This window comes from Scyliorhinus canicula, chromosome 6, assembly GCF_902713615.1.
Source record: "Scyliorhinus canicula chromosome 6, sScyCan1.1, whole genome shotgun sequence".
Classification (NCBI taxonomy): Eukaryota; Metazoa; Chordata; class Chondrichthyes; order Carcharhiniformes; family Scyliorhinidae; genus Scyliorhinus; species Scyliorhinus canicula.
Genome location: NC_052151.1, coordinates 125,437,851 through 125,454,017, shown reverse-complemented (window position 1 = coordinate 125,454,017; position 16,167 = coordinate 125,437,851). Strand labels below are relative to the sequence as shown.

General features: G+C 47.9%; 1 protein-coding gene across 13 annotated transcripts in view; it reads right to left on the bottom strand.

Annotated features, from left to right (window-relative positions):
- Positions 1-16,167, bottom strand: part of dtnba (dystrobrevin, beta a) — a 705,977-nt gene that overhangs the window by 147,504 nt on the left and 542,306 nt on the right. For all 13 annotated transcript variants that reach the window (XR_005460995.1, XR_005460994.1, XM_038800081.1 and 10 more), the window contains one exon: positions 9,773-9,886. Coding sequence is in view for 11 of the 13 variants with exons in the window: in XM_038800081.1 (XP_038656009.1) it covers positions 9,773-9,886 (114 nt within the window). In the remaining 2 variants the exon portion in view is untranslated. The remainder of the gene's footprint in view (positions 1-9,772; positions 9,887-16,167) is intronic.

The window sequence follows — 16,167 nt, the reverse complement described above, 5'->3', positions numbered from 1 at the left end:
CAGGGTGGTCACCAACGTGGAGGCTTGTGGATGTCACAGAGGTGAGGAACTACCTCATATGGATTCATATGGAGGACCTGCAAAACGTGAGTAGAGATTGCCTTACTGATTGAACCATCCCTCCCACTGACCACATGCTCATTCTTCAAACGTCCTCCAACTGACGGCACCGGCCCATTCCGGGTGGCTCCCTCGCCTGACTCCGAGGAGAACATCTCAGAGGACAGATCCAAGGATGCCAGCATAATAGTCGCGGCACAGCTGCCATCCTCACCCTAAACTGGTGCAGATCCACACATCTCGGTGGGAAATGTCAGTGGACAGGCTTCTGGAGTACAATCTGGTGAGCACCGCACTGCTGCTGATGTACATCAGGTGGAGGCAGAAACCCCTAGATGAGAGAGCAGTCGGAGGGCTGCTGGATCCCATGACCCAGCTGGGTCCCAGGCCTCTGGAAGTGGATTACCTGGAGCTGAAGACGATAGGGAGAGGTTGGAATATTCAGAGGGAGTTATCAGCATCACTCTAGCAGATCCATAGCCGCTTGGAGGAGTCCCAGAGGCTATGGACAGAGGAGATGGTGCCGGCAATGAGTGTCACCGAGACCAACACTGCTAGGGTGGCGACCGCAGTGGAGAGCCCGGTGCACAATCTCGGCACCATCAGTGAAGGTGTCCAAGGTGTCACGCAGTCGGTGATGGCCATGGCTGAAGGTCTCGGCAGGAGGTCCAACTCGCTGGGGGATGTCAGCAAGCATCAGACTAACTTTGATGAGATTCAATGGGACATGTCCGTTCTCAGATGGGCATGGCTGAGGCACTGCAGAGCTTGTCCCAGTCTCAGGTGGGCATGGCTGAGGCACTGCAGAGCTTGTCCCAGTCGCAGGTGGGCATGGCTGAGGCACTGAAGAGCATGTCCCAGTCACTGAGGAGCATCACTGAGGGTGTCAACAACATTGTGCGGACCAAATGAACCCCAGAACCCTATGGGCACCGATCGGGAGAAGGGGGCGCTAGGTGCCAACTCAGACTGTCCCATGGAATGGCGAAGGTGGACCTTCCCCCGAGTTCCACCTATCTGATAAGGCCGTATTTTGCAGGTAGCACATGGGACAGAGCGACACGGCTGTGCACGTGCCAAGTGAACCGAGGCAACCCAATGCCAGAGCCCCCAGGGGACGCCCGCCGGGGGCATCTAAGGCCATTGGACGAGGTAAGCTACTGTCTGCCTCCAGCTCAAATGTGCATCCTGGGGAAACACCAAGACGTAGTGGGAGAGCTAGGGGGGCCAGGCACGTGGAGGATCACTGACGGCACCGGGGTTGGGAGGGGATGGGGTATTAAAGCAGCACATTAAACAACTTATTGCAGGTCCAGACAGGGTCCCTGGTCGTGCACTCAGATACTGCATGGACCAGCTGACAGATGTGTTCGTGAACATCTTCAATCTCTCCCTACTCCGTTCCGAGGTCCCCACTTGCTTCAAGAAAACCACCATCATACCGGTGCCAAAGAAGAACCAGGCAATATGCCTCAACGACTACTGTCCAGTGGCCCTGACTTCAGTCGTAATTAAGTGCTTCGAGAGGTTGGTCATGAGGCATATCAACTCTATACTCCCAGAATGCCTAGATCCACTGCAATTCACACACTGCCGCATCCGGTCCACAGCAGATGCCATCTCACTGGTCCTATACATCCCTGGGGCATCTTGACAACAAGAACCCCGACATCTGACACCTATTTATTGACTACAACTCCGTCTGCAACACCATATTCCCAGCCAAGCTCATATCAAAGCTCTGAAACCTGGGATTTGCTCCACCCTCTACAACTGGATCTTTGACTTTCTGACCCATCGACTACAATCAGTAAGAATAAACAACAACAACACCTTCACCTCAATACCGGGGCCCCGCAAGGCTGCGCACGTAGCCCCCTCCTATACTCCCTACACACATGACTGTGTGGCAAAATTTGGTTCCAACTCCATCTACAGGTTTGCTGACTACACAGCGATAGTGGGATGGATCTCAAACAACGACGAGTCAGAATACAGGGGCGAGCTAGAAAACCTAGTGGAGCGGTGCAGCGACGACAATCTCACCTCAATGCCGCAAAACTAAAGAGCTGGCCATTGACTTCAGGAAGCAAAGTACTGTACACACCCCTATCAGCATCAACGGGGCCGAGGTGGAGATGGTTGGCAGCTTCATATTCCTAGGGGTGCACATCTTCAAAAACCTGTCCTGGTCCACCCACATTGACGCTGCCACCAGTGCTAGCCACTTGTGCTATCGTGCTGCCCTTAAAAAAAGGGCAGGAAAGCGGGCAGCATAATCAAAGACCCCTCCCACTCGGCTTACTCACTCTTCCAACTTCTTCCATTGGGCAGGAAATACAGAAGTCTGAGAACACGCATGAACAGACTCAAAAACAGCTTTTTCCCCGCTGTTACCAGACACGAACAACCCTCTTATGGACTGACCTGATTAATACTACTCTCCTGTGTGCTGCACATGTCTATGTATTTACATTGTGCACTTTGTGTTGCCCTATTATGTATTTTCTTTTCTTTTCGTGTACTAAATGATCTGTTTGAGATGCATGCTGAAAAATACTTTTCACTGTACCTCGGTACACGTGACAAATGACAAATCCAATCCAATATGTCCGAGAGAGGGAGTAAATGCTGCAGGTGTTAAAGCTCTCATTACAATTGACAGGCCAGGGAGAAGTTAAGTGGTTTTGGTGATGTGGGGGATCAGACACTGCGGGTAAGGTATGTGGGATATTGGGAGTTGGGGGAGGTTGCAGATCGGAGTGGTGCAGGCGTTCATGCATTGGGTGAGGGGGGTTGAAGGGTCGGATTTTGAGGGTGTAGAGGAGGGACATGGGATGGTGGTTGGCGAGGGGGTAGTGGGCAGGTATGAGAGGACATCTGAGTATTCACATTTGATGTCACAGAGCTACACTGTTGCATCACCTGAGTTGCGCTCTTGTACAGATAGATATTGGGTAGTGAGACAATGCATGGAACATAAGGGATATGGGACAGGAGTGCCCGACACCAACAAACCCAAGAATGTATCTACTGCAGGGCTAAGTTTGAAATAAAACAGTGTGAACATCAGTCATAAACTTATGAATCGTCTAATCTATTTCCAGCTTTACAGTGTAATTTATAATAGAAGTAGAAAAGTTTTAATGTTTTAAGAGATAGGTGTGACTGACGTCCAGGCAGTGGGCCGAAGCAGGAATTGGAGCCAATCAGGAATGGTCACCAGTATAAAGCAAATGCTGGGGTGGTGTTGGCACAGACCCAAAGTGGGTTGGAGGAGAGAGGACATATTCGCTTCCCAAGTGCTCCTCCAGGCACTGAGATATCAGCCACAAAATTAAAAAAAACTGAAAAGCTCAACCTCTACCTGGTCACTCCCCCCAGGTTTCACTGACAGGTTTTTGACCAGATGTGCCTCACACTCATTTCCAGTAGAAATAGATAATGTCCTTGGGCCATGAGTTCTCCAGTACCATTAGGGTCCACCTGCCTTAGTGGAGCCTCTGTCAAATTGAAAGTCGCACTTTAATCTGTATTCACAGCTCATGGTTCAGCCTCCACTAGACCACAGGGAGACCAAAGACTGGGCAGCAGCTTTGCTGTACATCCACTTCTATCCATAAGGATGATCCAGACTTTAGCCCAATGAAACCTGGGAATTGCCTCACTGTCAAAGGAGTATGTTTTAATTTGCTCTTCTTCCTTCTCCTTTATTTCGTCCAATGCCATTTTGAAGTTTGTTTATGTTGCAATTTCTAATTTTGAGAAAGGTTCAGTCCAAAATATTAGCCTATTCTCCCCATACACACACACAAATGTGTGGCAAAATGTGGCTCCAACTCCCATCTACAAGTTTGCTGATGACACGACGATTAGTGGGTCGGATCTCGAACAACGATGAGTCAGATAGAGAACCTAGTGGAGTGGTGTAACGACAATAATCTCTTCCTCATCCCCTGCAGTGTGGGTCATACAGGCCGATCTCACTCTTAAATGTAGACGCCAAGCTGTTGGCGAAAATTTTAGCCACGAGGATAGAGGACTGTGTGCCGCAGGTTATCCACGAGGATCAAAATGGGGTTTGTGAAGGGGAGGCAGCTGAACACTAACATACGGAGGCTCTTGAATGTTATAATGATGCCGGCGGTAGAAGGGGAGCCGGAGATAGTGGTGGCATTGGACGTGGAGAAGGCCGTTGATAGGGTTGAGTGGGGGTACTTGTGGGAGGTGCTGGAAAGGTTTGGGTTAGGGGAGGGGTTTGTCAGGTGGGTGAGGCTGTTATATGAGGCCCCGATGGCGAGCATGGCCACGAATAGGAGGAGGTCGGAGTATTTTTGGTGATACCGAGGGACGAGGCAGGGGTGTCCCTTGTCCCCCCTGCTTTTTGCGCTGGCAATTGAACCCCTGGCCATGGCGCTGAGGGAGTCGAGGAACTGGAGGGGGCTGGTGCGGGGTGGGGAGGAACACCGAGTGTCGCTCTATGCGGCTGACCTATTGTTGTATGTGGCGGACCCGGTGGGGGGAATGCTAGAGGTGATGAGGATTCTCCGGGAATTTGGGGATTTCTCGGGTTACAAGCTCAACTTGGGGAAGAGCGAGCTGTTCGTTGTACACCCGGGGGACCAGGAGGGGGGGATTGGTAGGCTCCCACTAAAAAGGGCAGAGAGGAGCTTCAGGTACTTGGGGGTCCAGGTGGCCAGGAGCTGGGGGGCCTTGCATAAGCTTAACCTCACAAGGCTGGTGGAGCAAATGGAGGAGGAGTTCAAGAGATGGGACATGTTGCCGCTGTCTCTGGTGGGTAGGGTGCAATCAGTCAAGATGACGGTGCTCCCGAGATTTCTGTTCCTGTTCCAGTGCCTCCCCATCCTTATCCCGAAGGCCTTTTTCAGGCGGGTTAACAGGAGCATTACGGGGTTTGTGTGGGCGCACGGGACCCCGAGGGTGAGAAGGGTGTTCTTGTAGCGGGGCAGGGATAGGAGGGGCTGGTGCTGCCCAACCTCTGTGGGTATTATTGGGCTGCCAATAATTATTGGACGGGGAAGGGGCAGCATGGAAAAGGATGGAGATAGTGTCCTGTGTGGGCACGAGCCTGGAGGTGCTGGTAACGGCGCTGCTGCCGCTCCCTCCAACGAGGTATACCACGAGCCCGGTGGTGGCGGGTACCCTCAGAATTTGGGGGCAATGGAGACGGCACAGTGGGGAGGTGGGGGCCTCGATGGGGTCCCTGATACGGGGGAACCACCGGTTTGTCCCGGGGAGAATTGATGGCGGGTTCCTGAGTTGGCACAGGGCAGGTGTTAGGAGGTTGAGGGATCTGTTTGTAGACGGGAGGTTTGCGAGCCTGGGTGAGCTGGAAGGGAAGTTTGGGCTCCCCCCGGGAACACCTTTAGGTACATGCAGGTAATGGCGTTTGTCAGGCGGCAGGTGGTGGAGTTCCTTCTGCTGCCGTCGCGTGGGGTCCAGGACATGTGCTCTCGGGGGTGTGGGTTGGAGAAGGGAGGATCTCGGCAGCGTACCAAGTGATGCAGGAGGAAGACGAGGCCTTGGTGGAGGAGCTGAAGGGTAAATGGGAGGAGGAGCTAGGTGAGGAGATTGAGGAGGGGATGTGGGCGGACGCCCTAGGAAGGGTGAACTCCTCTTCTTCTTGTGCGAGGCTTAGCCTCATACAGTTTAAGGTGCTGCATAGGGCTCACATGACCGGGACAAGGATGAGACGGTTCTTCGGGAGTGAGGACAGGTGTATTAGGTGCTCAGGGAGCCCAGCAAACCATGCCCATATGTTCTGGGCATGCCCAGCGCTGGGGGAATTTTGGAAGGGCGTAGCAAGGACGGTGTTGAGGGTGGTAGGATCTAGGGTCAAACCGGGCTGGGGGCTCGCAATATTTGGGGTTGCAGAGGAGCCGGGGGTGCAGGAGGCGAAAGAGGCCGGATTTCTGGCCTTTGCGTCCCTAGTAGCCCGGCGGAGGATTCTTCTTCAGTGGAAGGATGTGAGGCCCCCAAGCGTGGAGGCCTGGATCAACGATATGGTGGGGTTTATTAAATTGGAGAGGGTGAAATTTGCCCTAAGGGGATCAATGCAGGGGTTCTTTAGGAGGTGGCAACCATTCCTGGATTTCCTGGCAGAATGGTAGAAAAAGGCCAGCAGCAGCAGCAACCCGGTTTTGGGGGGGTATTTAGTATTTTCTGTTATTGATATTTTGTGAAAACTTTAATAAAAATTATTTAAAAAAAAAACAATCTCTTCCTCAATGTCAGCAAAACTAAGGAGCTGGTTATTGACTTCAGGAAGCAAAGAATCGTAGACACCCCTGTCTGCATCAATGTTGCCGTAGAGGAGGTGGTTGACAGCTTCAAATTCCTCGGTGTGCACATCACCAAAAAATTCGTCCTTGTCCATCCAAGTCAACACCACGACCAAGAAAGCACAACAGTGCCTATACTTCCTCAGGAAACTAAGGAAATTCAGCATGTCCACATTGACTGTTAGCAATTTTTGCAAATTTTACACCTACACCTGTCTGGCTGCACCACAGCCTGGTATGGCAACTGCTCGGCCCAAGACGGTAAGAAACTAGAGAGTAATGAACACAGCCCAGTCCATCACCCGAACCACCTCCCATTAATTGACTCTGTCTACATCTCCTGCTGCCTAGGAAAAGAGAGCTACATAATCAAAGACCCCTCTCACCTGGGTCGTTCACTCTTCTAACTTCTTGCATCAGGCAGGAGATCTAAAAGTCTGTGGACACGCACTAACAGGTTCAAAAACAGCTTCTTCCAATCTGTTACCCGACTCCAGAACTGATGTGTTGGGTATGCTGGGTCTGTGATGCCTGCGTTTACCAGAGCAGTAGAAGAGACAGGCTACCAACACTTGTAGAAGTACAACTCTATTTTATTTAACTATGAGCTGTTAAACATACTTGCACTGTGGGTCGACACTATGTTAGATTGACTGAAGACCTATGGCTAACCTGACCAGACTATACTGCTAGCACATGGTAGATGTTCGTGCTACTGACTGCGGGCTCTGTCTGTCTCAGAGGCTGCATCCCGAATGAGCGGGGAAACTAGTGCCCTCTGGTTTTATAGTGACCGTGCCCTGTCTGGTGATTGGCTGCTGTGTTCTGTGTGTTGATTGGTCTTTCAATGTGTCAGTCAGTGTGTGTCCATGCCCCATCATATACTTGTGTGTATATTATGACAAGAACAACTCTCGTATGGACTGATCTGATCTTTTCACACATCTTCTGCACTGCGTAGTACTGCACTCTGTATGCTCACCCGTTCCCTGTGCCAATGCGTTTACACTGTGTATTTATTTATGTCCTGTGTTTTTCTTTCATGTATGGAATGATCTGTCTGTCTGGACTTTTTACAAAACACGTACCTGGGTACATGTGACAAGAAAAACAAATCCAACCCACATGTCCGGTTTTATTGAAGTCTTCTAGTCTTTGCATTTTTATTTTCCTTTTCATTTGGACAAATTTCCCCATTATCAGCCACAGGGCTCACTAGTCCATTGGAAAAAACTCTAAGGATATGACAAATGGAGCTGTTTTGGTGTAATGGGGTGCTCTGCCAACCTTGTACATATAGTTGGCGCCACGAGGAAATTAGCAAAGATGCTTCTGATTCTGAAATGACGGAATTGGGTTTAATTTTGTGTAATTGATCGTGGGAATAAATTGAAAATAGTTGCATTTTTTGTGGGGGGGGGGTGGTGGGCAAGAAACTCAATTTGTGCTTGGCTTTTTTCCCTAGTATTGCGCTCCTCTCTATAGCTGGGTTGAAGAGAAGCAGGTCAATTGAAGGGCAGGGAGGGCTTCTGGCTGCCATGCGACCTTAATCCCCTGAGCACTGGATTTGAAGAACCTCTCCAAATTTGAATCCTGTAATCTAAATTTAATCAGTTGGCAGGCAGAGCAATTATTAAAATCATAATCATTTTTTCTAGCATTGCTGATGTACTCCACCGGCAACAAATCCTGGAATGGAATGTGCTGCTCATCAAAATGCTTTGCTTTAGACAGAGTCAAAGGTTCTTGGTTTCATTGCCTGCGCTGGCGATTAATCTCTTTTTCAAAGTTGAAAAGTAACTTATTTTTTCCACAGGAAACATTCCCGGTAAAAATAACGGCAAAGTTGTTGATGTGTAGGTGGGGCTTTAAATTAAAAAAGGTTTCAGCAATTCTTTCAATTCCTTCCCCCGTGGGTTTCCACGTAAACGATGTGGGAGGTTAGTTTCTACCACACAGCCGGGGATGGTGTTTGGGAGAAGTGGTCCACTTGGTTATTTTATAATATTGGGAATTATTCTTTTCTTGGGGAACTGTTTTAGTAAAATATTTTGGCAAAGTTTTTTTTCAACTCTACAGTGCTGTTCCTTTCTGCTCAATGCTGATCCACACCTGTGTTACAGTCAGCACATTGTATTGTTAACATCTTTCATTCACGGCAATGGTGGGGGAGGGGGGTGGGGTTTGTTTATAAGTCAACCAGCAGGTGGTTTGATTAAGATCAGGTGGACACTATGTGGTGCCTCATGCCACCTGGTGGTTCAACTGACAACTTAAAATTCACCTGATGATACATAATGTAACGGAGGTTCCAGCATGGAACAATGGAGGGATTTGAGCCAAAGTCTCCAGCAGTGAGGACAAAGCATTGACTTGGGTTAAAATAGAACTTCTTAATTGTGTCTGATTGGCAGGCACTAAATATGTAATTGTAGAATGGGCAAATGGAATCTTTCTGCGCTGCACCTTTATGTGCACCATTCTGTGAAAAGAGAACTTAGTTCAGTCCTTCCATTTTCTACCTCAAAGATGCCCTGGAGAAGCCCTCGAAAGCCCCCATGTGAGAGGAATTGTCCGGGAAGTGTCAGCTTCTGTTGTGCAATTACCCAGTGCCTGGAAAGCTTTGAATCTCCGATTTAAAGTTGAAGACTTTGGATGGTCCTAACTCACTTAGCGGAATAGCTACCCAGGAAAAGTTAGAAGGATTAAAGCCCGTTTCTAACTCCTAGCTATCTATACTACTAACGCCACTGACTCCCCAATGGACCTGTCGACTCCCACCCCACCCCCACCCTATCCCTGTAATTCCACCTAACCTGATCATCTTTGAGCACTAGGGGGCAATTTAGCGTGGTCAATTGATTTAACCTGCACATCTTTGAACTGTGGGAGGAAACGGGAACACCCGGAGAAAACCCATGCAGACATGGGGAGAAGGTGCAGAACTCCACACAATCAACCAAGGCCAAAATTGAACCCGGGTCCCCGGCGCTGTGAGGCAGCAGTGCTAACCACTGTGCCACCAATGCAGATTCTCTTCACAGCTCTCTCCATGGATTCTTACATGGCAGGAGTTCTACAGCATCCACCATCAGGGGTTTGATCAGAAAAAAATGTGTGTGACTAAGTGGGTCGTTTTCTGTCTGATCAGCATCAGTCACAGGGATTCCAACGCTGACTGGACGATTTGGCCAGAATTCTCCCGTGGTCGGGATTCTCTTTTCCCGTCGGTGAATGGCGTGCCGCTGAGAAACATGCAGCTGGGGGTCTGAAGTATCCTCCCTTGGGCTTCTATTTTATCAAAATTGAAGTAATTATAAATTTCACTGCTCTTTACAGGAATTTCCACTTTGTTAACTTGACAAGTGTTACAGTGCAAAATATCTAACCTAACATTTGTCAAACCTTACCTAAGTAGCCTCAGTTCAGCCAATAGGGTAGGATTCTGCTGCGCTTTCTCTGGGGTTGGTTGCGAGGCCTGCTCGTGTTCTAATCGGAGACGTTGGATTTCTTGAAGGATTTCCCTGAAACCAAGAGCAGTAAGAGTTACTCAGAAAGATAACACGATAGTTCCACAAGTAACTACGCCAGTAACACAAGGTTTTGTGTTTTCTCCAAAAATCAACAGACAATTACTGGTCAATAGGGAAATGGATTAAACACAGTCAATAAATTAATGATAAATGTGGAATGTGGGCAGCACGGTAGCATGGTGGTTAGCATAAATGCTTCACAGCTCCAGGGTCCCAGTTTCGATTCCCGGCTGGGTCACTGTCTGTGCGGAGTCTGCACGTCCTCCCCGTCTGTGCGTGGGTTTCCTCCGGGTGCTCCGGTTTCCTCCCACAGTCCAAAGATGTGCGGGTTAGGTGGATTGGCCATGATAAATTGCCCGTAGTGTCCTTAAAAGTAAGGTTAGGGGAGGGGGGGTTGTTGGGTTACGGGTATAGGGTGGATACGTGGGTTTGAGTAGGGTGATCATTGCTTGGCACAACATTGAGGGCCGAAGGGCCTGTTCTGTGCTGTACTGTTCTATGTTCTAACTGCCCTATGTATAGATTTACATGGGGTTGCAAGGGAAATCTGGCACAGAAACAGGCCGTTCAGCCCAACCAGATCATGCCAGTGTTTATGCTCCACTCGAGCCTCCTCCTATCTTTCCTCATATAAAATATATCATCGTTACCGTCCATTCCTTTCTCGTTCAAATGCTTTTCTAGTTTCCCCTGAAATGCATCCACACTTATTTACTTCAACCATTCCCTGTGGTTGTGAGTTCCACATTCTTAACAACCTTTGGGTAAGGAAGTGGGGAGGTGGTGGCATTGTGGTATTGTCACTGGACTAGTAAACCAGAGACCCAGAGTAATGCTCTGGGGACCCAGGTTCAAATCCTGCCACTGCAGATAGTGAAATTTGAATTCAATAAAAATCTGGAATTAAAAGTCTAATGAGGACCATGAAACCATGTCGATTGTTGTAAAACCCCATCTGGTTCACTCATGTCCTTTAGGAAAAGAAATCTGCCATCCTTACCTGGTCTGGCCTACAAGTGACTCCAGACCCACAGCAATGTGATTGACTCTTAACTTTCCCCCCTCAAGGGCAATTGAGGACGCCCACGTCCCAAGAACGAATTAAAAAGTTTTCTCGGAATTCCCCAATGGATTTCTTGGTGACTATCTTATATTGACGGCCTCTAGTTATGCTCTTCTTGGGAGGTTTGGATTTTGGCAAAAGTTTATATCCTGGAGATTTGTTTATTGTATAATGGTGGTACAAATTTTCACAAATGCTTTGAACTCGGGCAACTTCTGCTGAATAGAGGCATGAGGCAGAGATGTCCATTGTCTCCACTCCTACTTGCTCTGGCAATAAAACTGCTTGCCATAGCGTTAAAGTCTTCCAGGAAGTGGAGGGGGATAAATCGTCGAGGAGTGGAGCCTAGGGTGTTTGTACGCAGATAATCTGCTTCTTTATATTATGGAACCAGTAACCACGATCGATGAGATAATGAAGTTTTGATTCCTTCTCTGGGTATATGATGAATTTGGATAAGAGTGAATACTTCCTCGTTAACCCACTGGGGAGAGGAACCAAACTGGGGATGTTACCTTTTTGTCTTGCCAGATATAGCTTTCGTTATCTGGGTCTCCAGGTGACCCACTATTGGGCTTCACTTCATGAATTAAATTATACTAGTCTAGTTAATGGGATCAAATCTGACTTATAGAAGTGGAATAATCTTCGCCTGTCCTTGGCGGGCAGCATTCAGACTATTAAAATGAATGTGCTCCCGAGATTTTTATTTCTTTTTCAATGTCTCCCTACTTTTCTCCCCAAGTTCTTTGTCAGAATGAACAAATTAGTGTCCTTTTTCATTTGGGCGGGTAGGACCCCACGGATCTGACGGGTGTTCCTCCAGAGAGATAGATAATCAGGAGGTTTAGCTTTACCCAATTTATTATTTTGTTATTGGGCAGCCAATATTATTATAATGTTGAGAAAGTACTGGGGAGGTGTAGTGATCCGGGTTGCATATGGGGGCAAATGGAGGCGACTTTGTGTAAGGGTTCTAGCCTCAGGACATTAGTAATAACATTGTTGCCATTCACTCTGATAAGGTTTTCCTCGAATCCGGTAGTGGCGTCCACCCTGAGAATCTGGGAGCAGTTCAGACAGCATTTTTAATTTACCTCCATGTCTTTGCTGGCCCCTATCTGGAGTAATTACCTCTTTTTTCAAGCGGGTTTAGACTCGACATTTAGGTCATGGGTGGGTTTGGGGACTAGTTTGTGGAGTGAAGGTTTGCCAATTTTAAGGAACTGTTGGAAAAATTTCAACTACCTGGTTCCAATCTGTTTAGATATTTTCAGATTTACGATTTAGCGGGTGATGGCTTTCTCCCTGGGCATCACCCTTCTCCCTGTTGAAGAGGATTTTGTCTTCGGCCAGGTCGTTGGGGAAAGCATTTTGTGTAATTACGGTCAGATCCTATCAGTGGCATCCACTCCATTGGATGAGGTAAAGGTCAAGTGGGAGGGTGAATTAGGTCCTAATCTGGATGATGAGGTATGGAGCAAGGCTCTTCCCAGAGTCAACTTCACATCCTCGTGTGCTCGGCTTAGTTTGATCCAATTTAAGGTGATGCACAGGGCTTATTTGGCCAAGGCGAGGACAAGCGTTTTTTTTGTCTGTGGTGGAGGACAGGTGTGAGCGTTGTTCTTGGGGGACGGCAAACGACACTCATATGTCCCAAGTTAGTGAGCTGCTGGGTCTCCTTTAGAGGCACACTAGAGATACTTAATGTCGATCTGGAGCCATGTCTGTTGGTGGCCATTTTTGGGGTATCAGGCTCTCCAATGCTGCAGACAGGGGTGAAGGTGGATGTCCTCGCCTTTGCCTCGTTAATAGCCGGGAGATAAATTCTGTTTTGGTGGTGACCTTGCTCCGCCCAGTGCCTCGGCCTGGTTGGGTGACCTCTTGGTCAAGTCACCATGAGAAGTTCGGAGAGGGATTCTACCTAAGGTGGTAGCTATTCATTTCCTTTTTTAAAGAGTTAGTTACCGTCAGTTATTAAGGGGTTTAGTTTAATGTTGGAGGGATATGTTCATGTGGGTTCTTGATCGTTTATTGTGCTTTATTTGCATTGTAACTTGAATTAACTGTTATTTTGTTTATCATGAAACATTCTCAATAAAAATATACATTTTTAAAAAGTTATGCTCTTCCCTGCAAAAGGAAATATTCTCTCTATATCCACTGTATCAAAACCTTTTGAAATTTTAAAGATCTCAGTTTGGTCACCCCCGATTTTCATTTTCAAGAGAAAAGAAACCCAGCCTGTCAATCCTTTCCCGATATGTACATCCATCTATTTCTAATATCTCTCCACCCTCTCGAGAGCCTCTCTACATAATTTATAATATGGTGATCAGAACTGCATGCAGTACTCAGTGTGGTGTTACCTCTGTACCTTTCAATTAGTTCTCTCCAGAAATAAAGCCTGGTACTTGATTTGCTTTTTTTAATGGCCTTGCTAACAAATTTTAATGATTGTTGTATTTATACTACAAGATCCTTTTGTTCCTATACCCCATCTAGACTGACACCTTCCAAGTATTTTTTAAAATAAATTTAGAGTATTCAATTATTTTTTTCCAATTAAGGGGCAATTTAGTGTGACCAATCCACCTACCCCACACATCTTTGGGTTGTGGGGGTGAAAAAGCCACGCAGACACGGGGGGAATGTGCAAACTCCACACAGACAGTGACCCGGGGCCGAGATCGAACCTGGGTCAGCGCCGTGAGGCAGCAGTGCTAACCACTGCACTGCCGTGCCTCCCCCTTCCAAGTACTAAGTTATCTCCGTATTCATCCTACCAAAACTTGACTTAATTCTAAACAGTAACGGCTAAAATTAACTCTTTAAAAATGCCGTCCCTTGTTTCATCTACTACAAATGTATTCTCATTATTGTTGCAGACAGTAATATGAGGAAAACACAGGAGACTTATGCAGCAATGTCAAGTTGCATTTCATAGAATTATGGAATTTACAGTGCAGAAGGAAGCTATTTGGCCCTATCAGGCCTGCACTGGCCCTTGGAAAGAACACCCTACACATAAGCCCACACCTGCACCCCATCCCTGTTACTCAGCAATCCCACCTAATATTTTTGGACCCAAAGAGCAATTTATCATGGCCAATCTACCTAACCTGCACATCTTTGGACTGTGGGAGAAAACCAGAGCACCCGGAGGAAACCCACGCAGACACGGGGAGAACGTGCAGACTCCGTACAGCCAGTGACCCAAGCCGAGAATCGAACCCAGGTCCCTGACACTGTGAAACAATAGTGCAAACCACTTTGCTACCATGCTGCCCATTTATACAGCGTCTCATACATAGAAAAATGCCCCACTGTGTTTCAGAGACATAGTCAAATAAAATTAAGCAGAGCTAAAGAAGAAGACAGTAAAAGGATTCAAAGAGGTGGATTTTCAGGAGGATCTTAAATGGAGGGGAAGCATCTAGAATAGTTGGAGGGATTTAGAGTATAAGTATCTGAAAGGATGGTCACTTTGGGTGACAAAGGAAGGGATTCACAAGAGGGAAGATTCAACAGGGTTCTTCAGCAAGCGCTCTGAGGAGGAGGGAAATTTGTATGGCTGGAGAAGTTCACAAATATGGAAAGAGTGAGGCCATGAAATAAGGACAAGGACTGTAAACTGAAGGTGCTGGGGTGCAAGACCTGGTGCAGAATGGGAACATGGACAGTAGAGTTTTGAATTAGCTGAAGATTACAGAGTGTATAGAAAGGGAAGCAGGTTGACCATGAGAGTATTGACATTGCCAAGGCTGCAGGTAGGAAAGGCATAGATGAGGGTTTCAGCTGCAAGGTGTTCCGGCAGGGATGAAGGTGGGTGATGTTAGAGGTAGACATAAGCTTTTTGTGATGAAAGAATACAAATTCAGGTGTTAATGATTTTGCTGAACAGGAAAGTAAGATTGCAAACAGTCTAATTCACCCAAGCCAATAGCCAGGGAGCAGGAACAGAATTATTGTGGCAAGGATATCCTGTTTGTGACAGAGGCTGGAGCTGAGGTTTTCAATGTCCCCAAATGGAAAACTAATAGCTCATGCAATTCTGGATGATGGCCAAGTGAAGTTATTTGACAGCACAGAGGCGGCGTAGGGGGTCAAGGGAGGTATGGAGGGGTAGAGTTGGATATCACCAGCACAATTTAATTATTAAGCCCTGTGGTGAATCACAGTAGCGTAATTCACACTGTATTACACATGTTGTACTATGTCTCTGTAAGCTCGGCACACGAGCAGTTGCGCTGCTCTGCCACTAGGGGGAGATGCACTGGGAGTGTACGGGAGTTTGTACTGGGCTCCACCCGTGCTCCATCCATGGCTCCTCCCCCTAACCGGAAGTATAAAGGTTGATGCTGAGAGCCTGCCTGCCAGTTCATCTGGAGTTTATCTTGTCCTAGGCAGGCTCTGTTGTAAGACGATTAAAACCACTGTTCACTTCTAACCACGTGTCGCGTGAATTAATGGTCTCATCAATTTAATCGTCTTAAGAAACAGTAAGGAATGACCATGGAATCAGCCCTCAAGCCTAATCGACTGGAACTCGACCCTCAGGATGCAGAAGCAAAATAAATCTTTTCGCATTGGCTCCGATGTTTTAAGGCCTACCTGGCTGAAGCAAGCACCACAGAAACGACGGAGGAGCAGAAACTCAGTCTACTGCACGCAAGGGTGAGCCATCGTATATCTACTCAGCTAAACTGTACCGGCTCATATACAGAGGCCCTAGCCCTACTCGATAGAATGTACGTGAGGCCTATCAATGAGGTCTACGCACGCCACGTTTTTACTACTCGCCACCAGTGCCCTACAGAATCACTAGAAGAATTCCTCAGAGACTTAAAAGCCTTATCCCGGGACTGTAATTATCAGGCTGTAACTGCTGCAGAACATAGAGAACTTGCTGTCCGCGATATCTTTGTTGCAGGCCTTAGATCGAATTACGTACGCCAGCGACTGCTGGAGAAGGGGACCCTAAATTTAGAAGATACTGTTGAACTCGCTACAACTATGGAGGTCTAATTTCATAGCCTCACCTCGTTTCCTGCCGACTGTGCGACCCCGTCATGGGCCCCCGACCAGCGACTCCCCCAGGCCTGCGCCGCGCGGCCACCCAGCTGCCCCAGCGTGCCACTTTTATGGCCAGCCCCAGCACCCGCGGCAGCACTGCCCGGCCCGCAACGTGACCTGCAGCAGCTGCGGG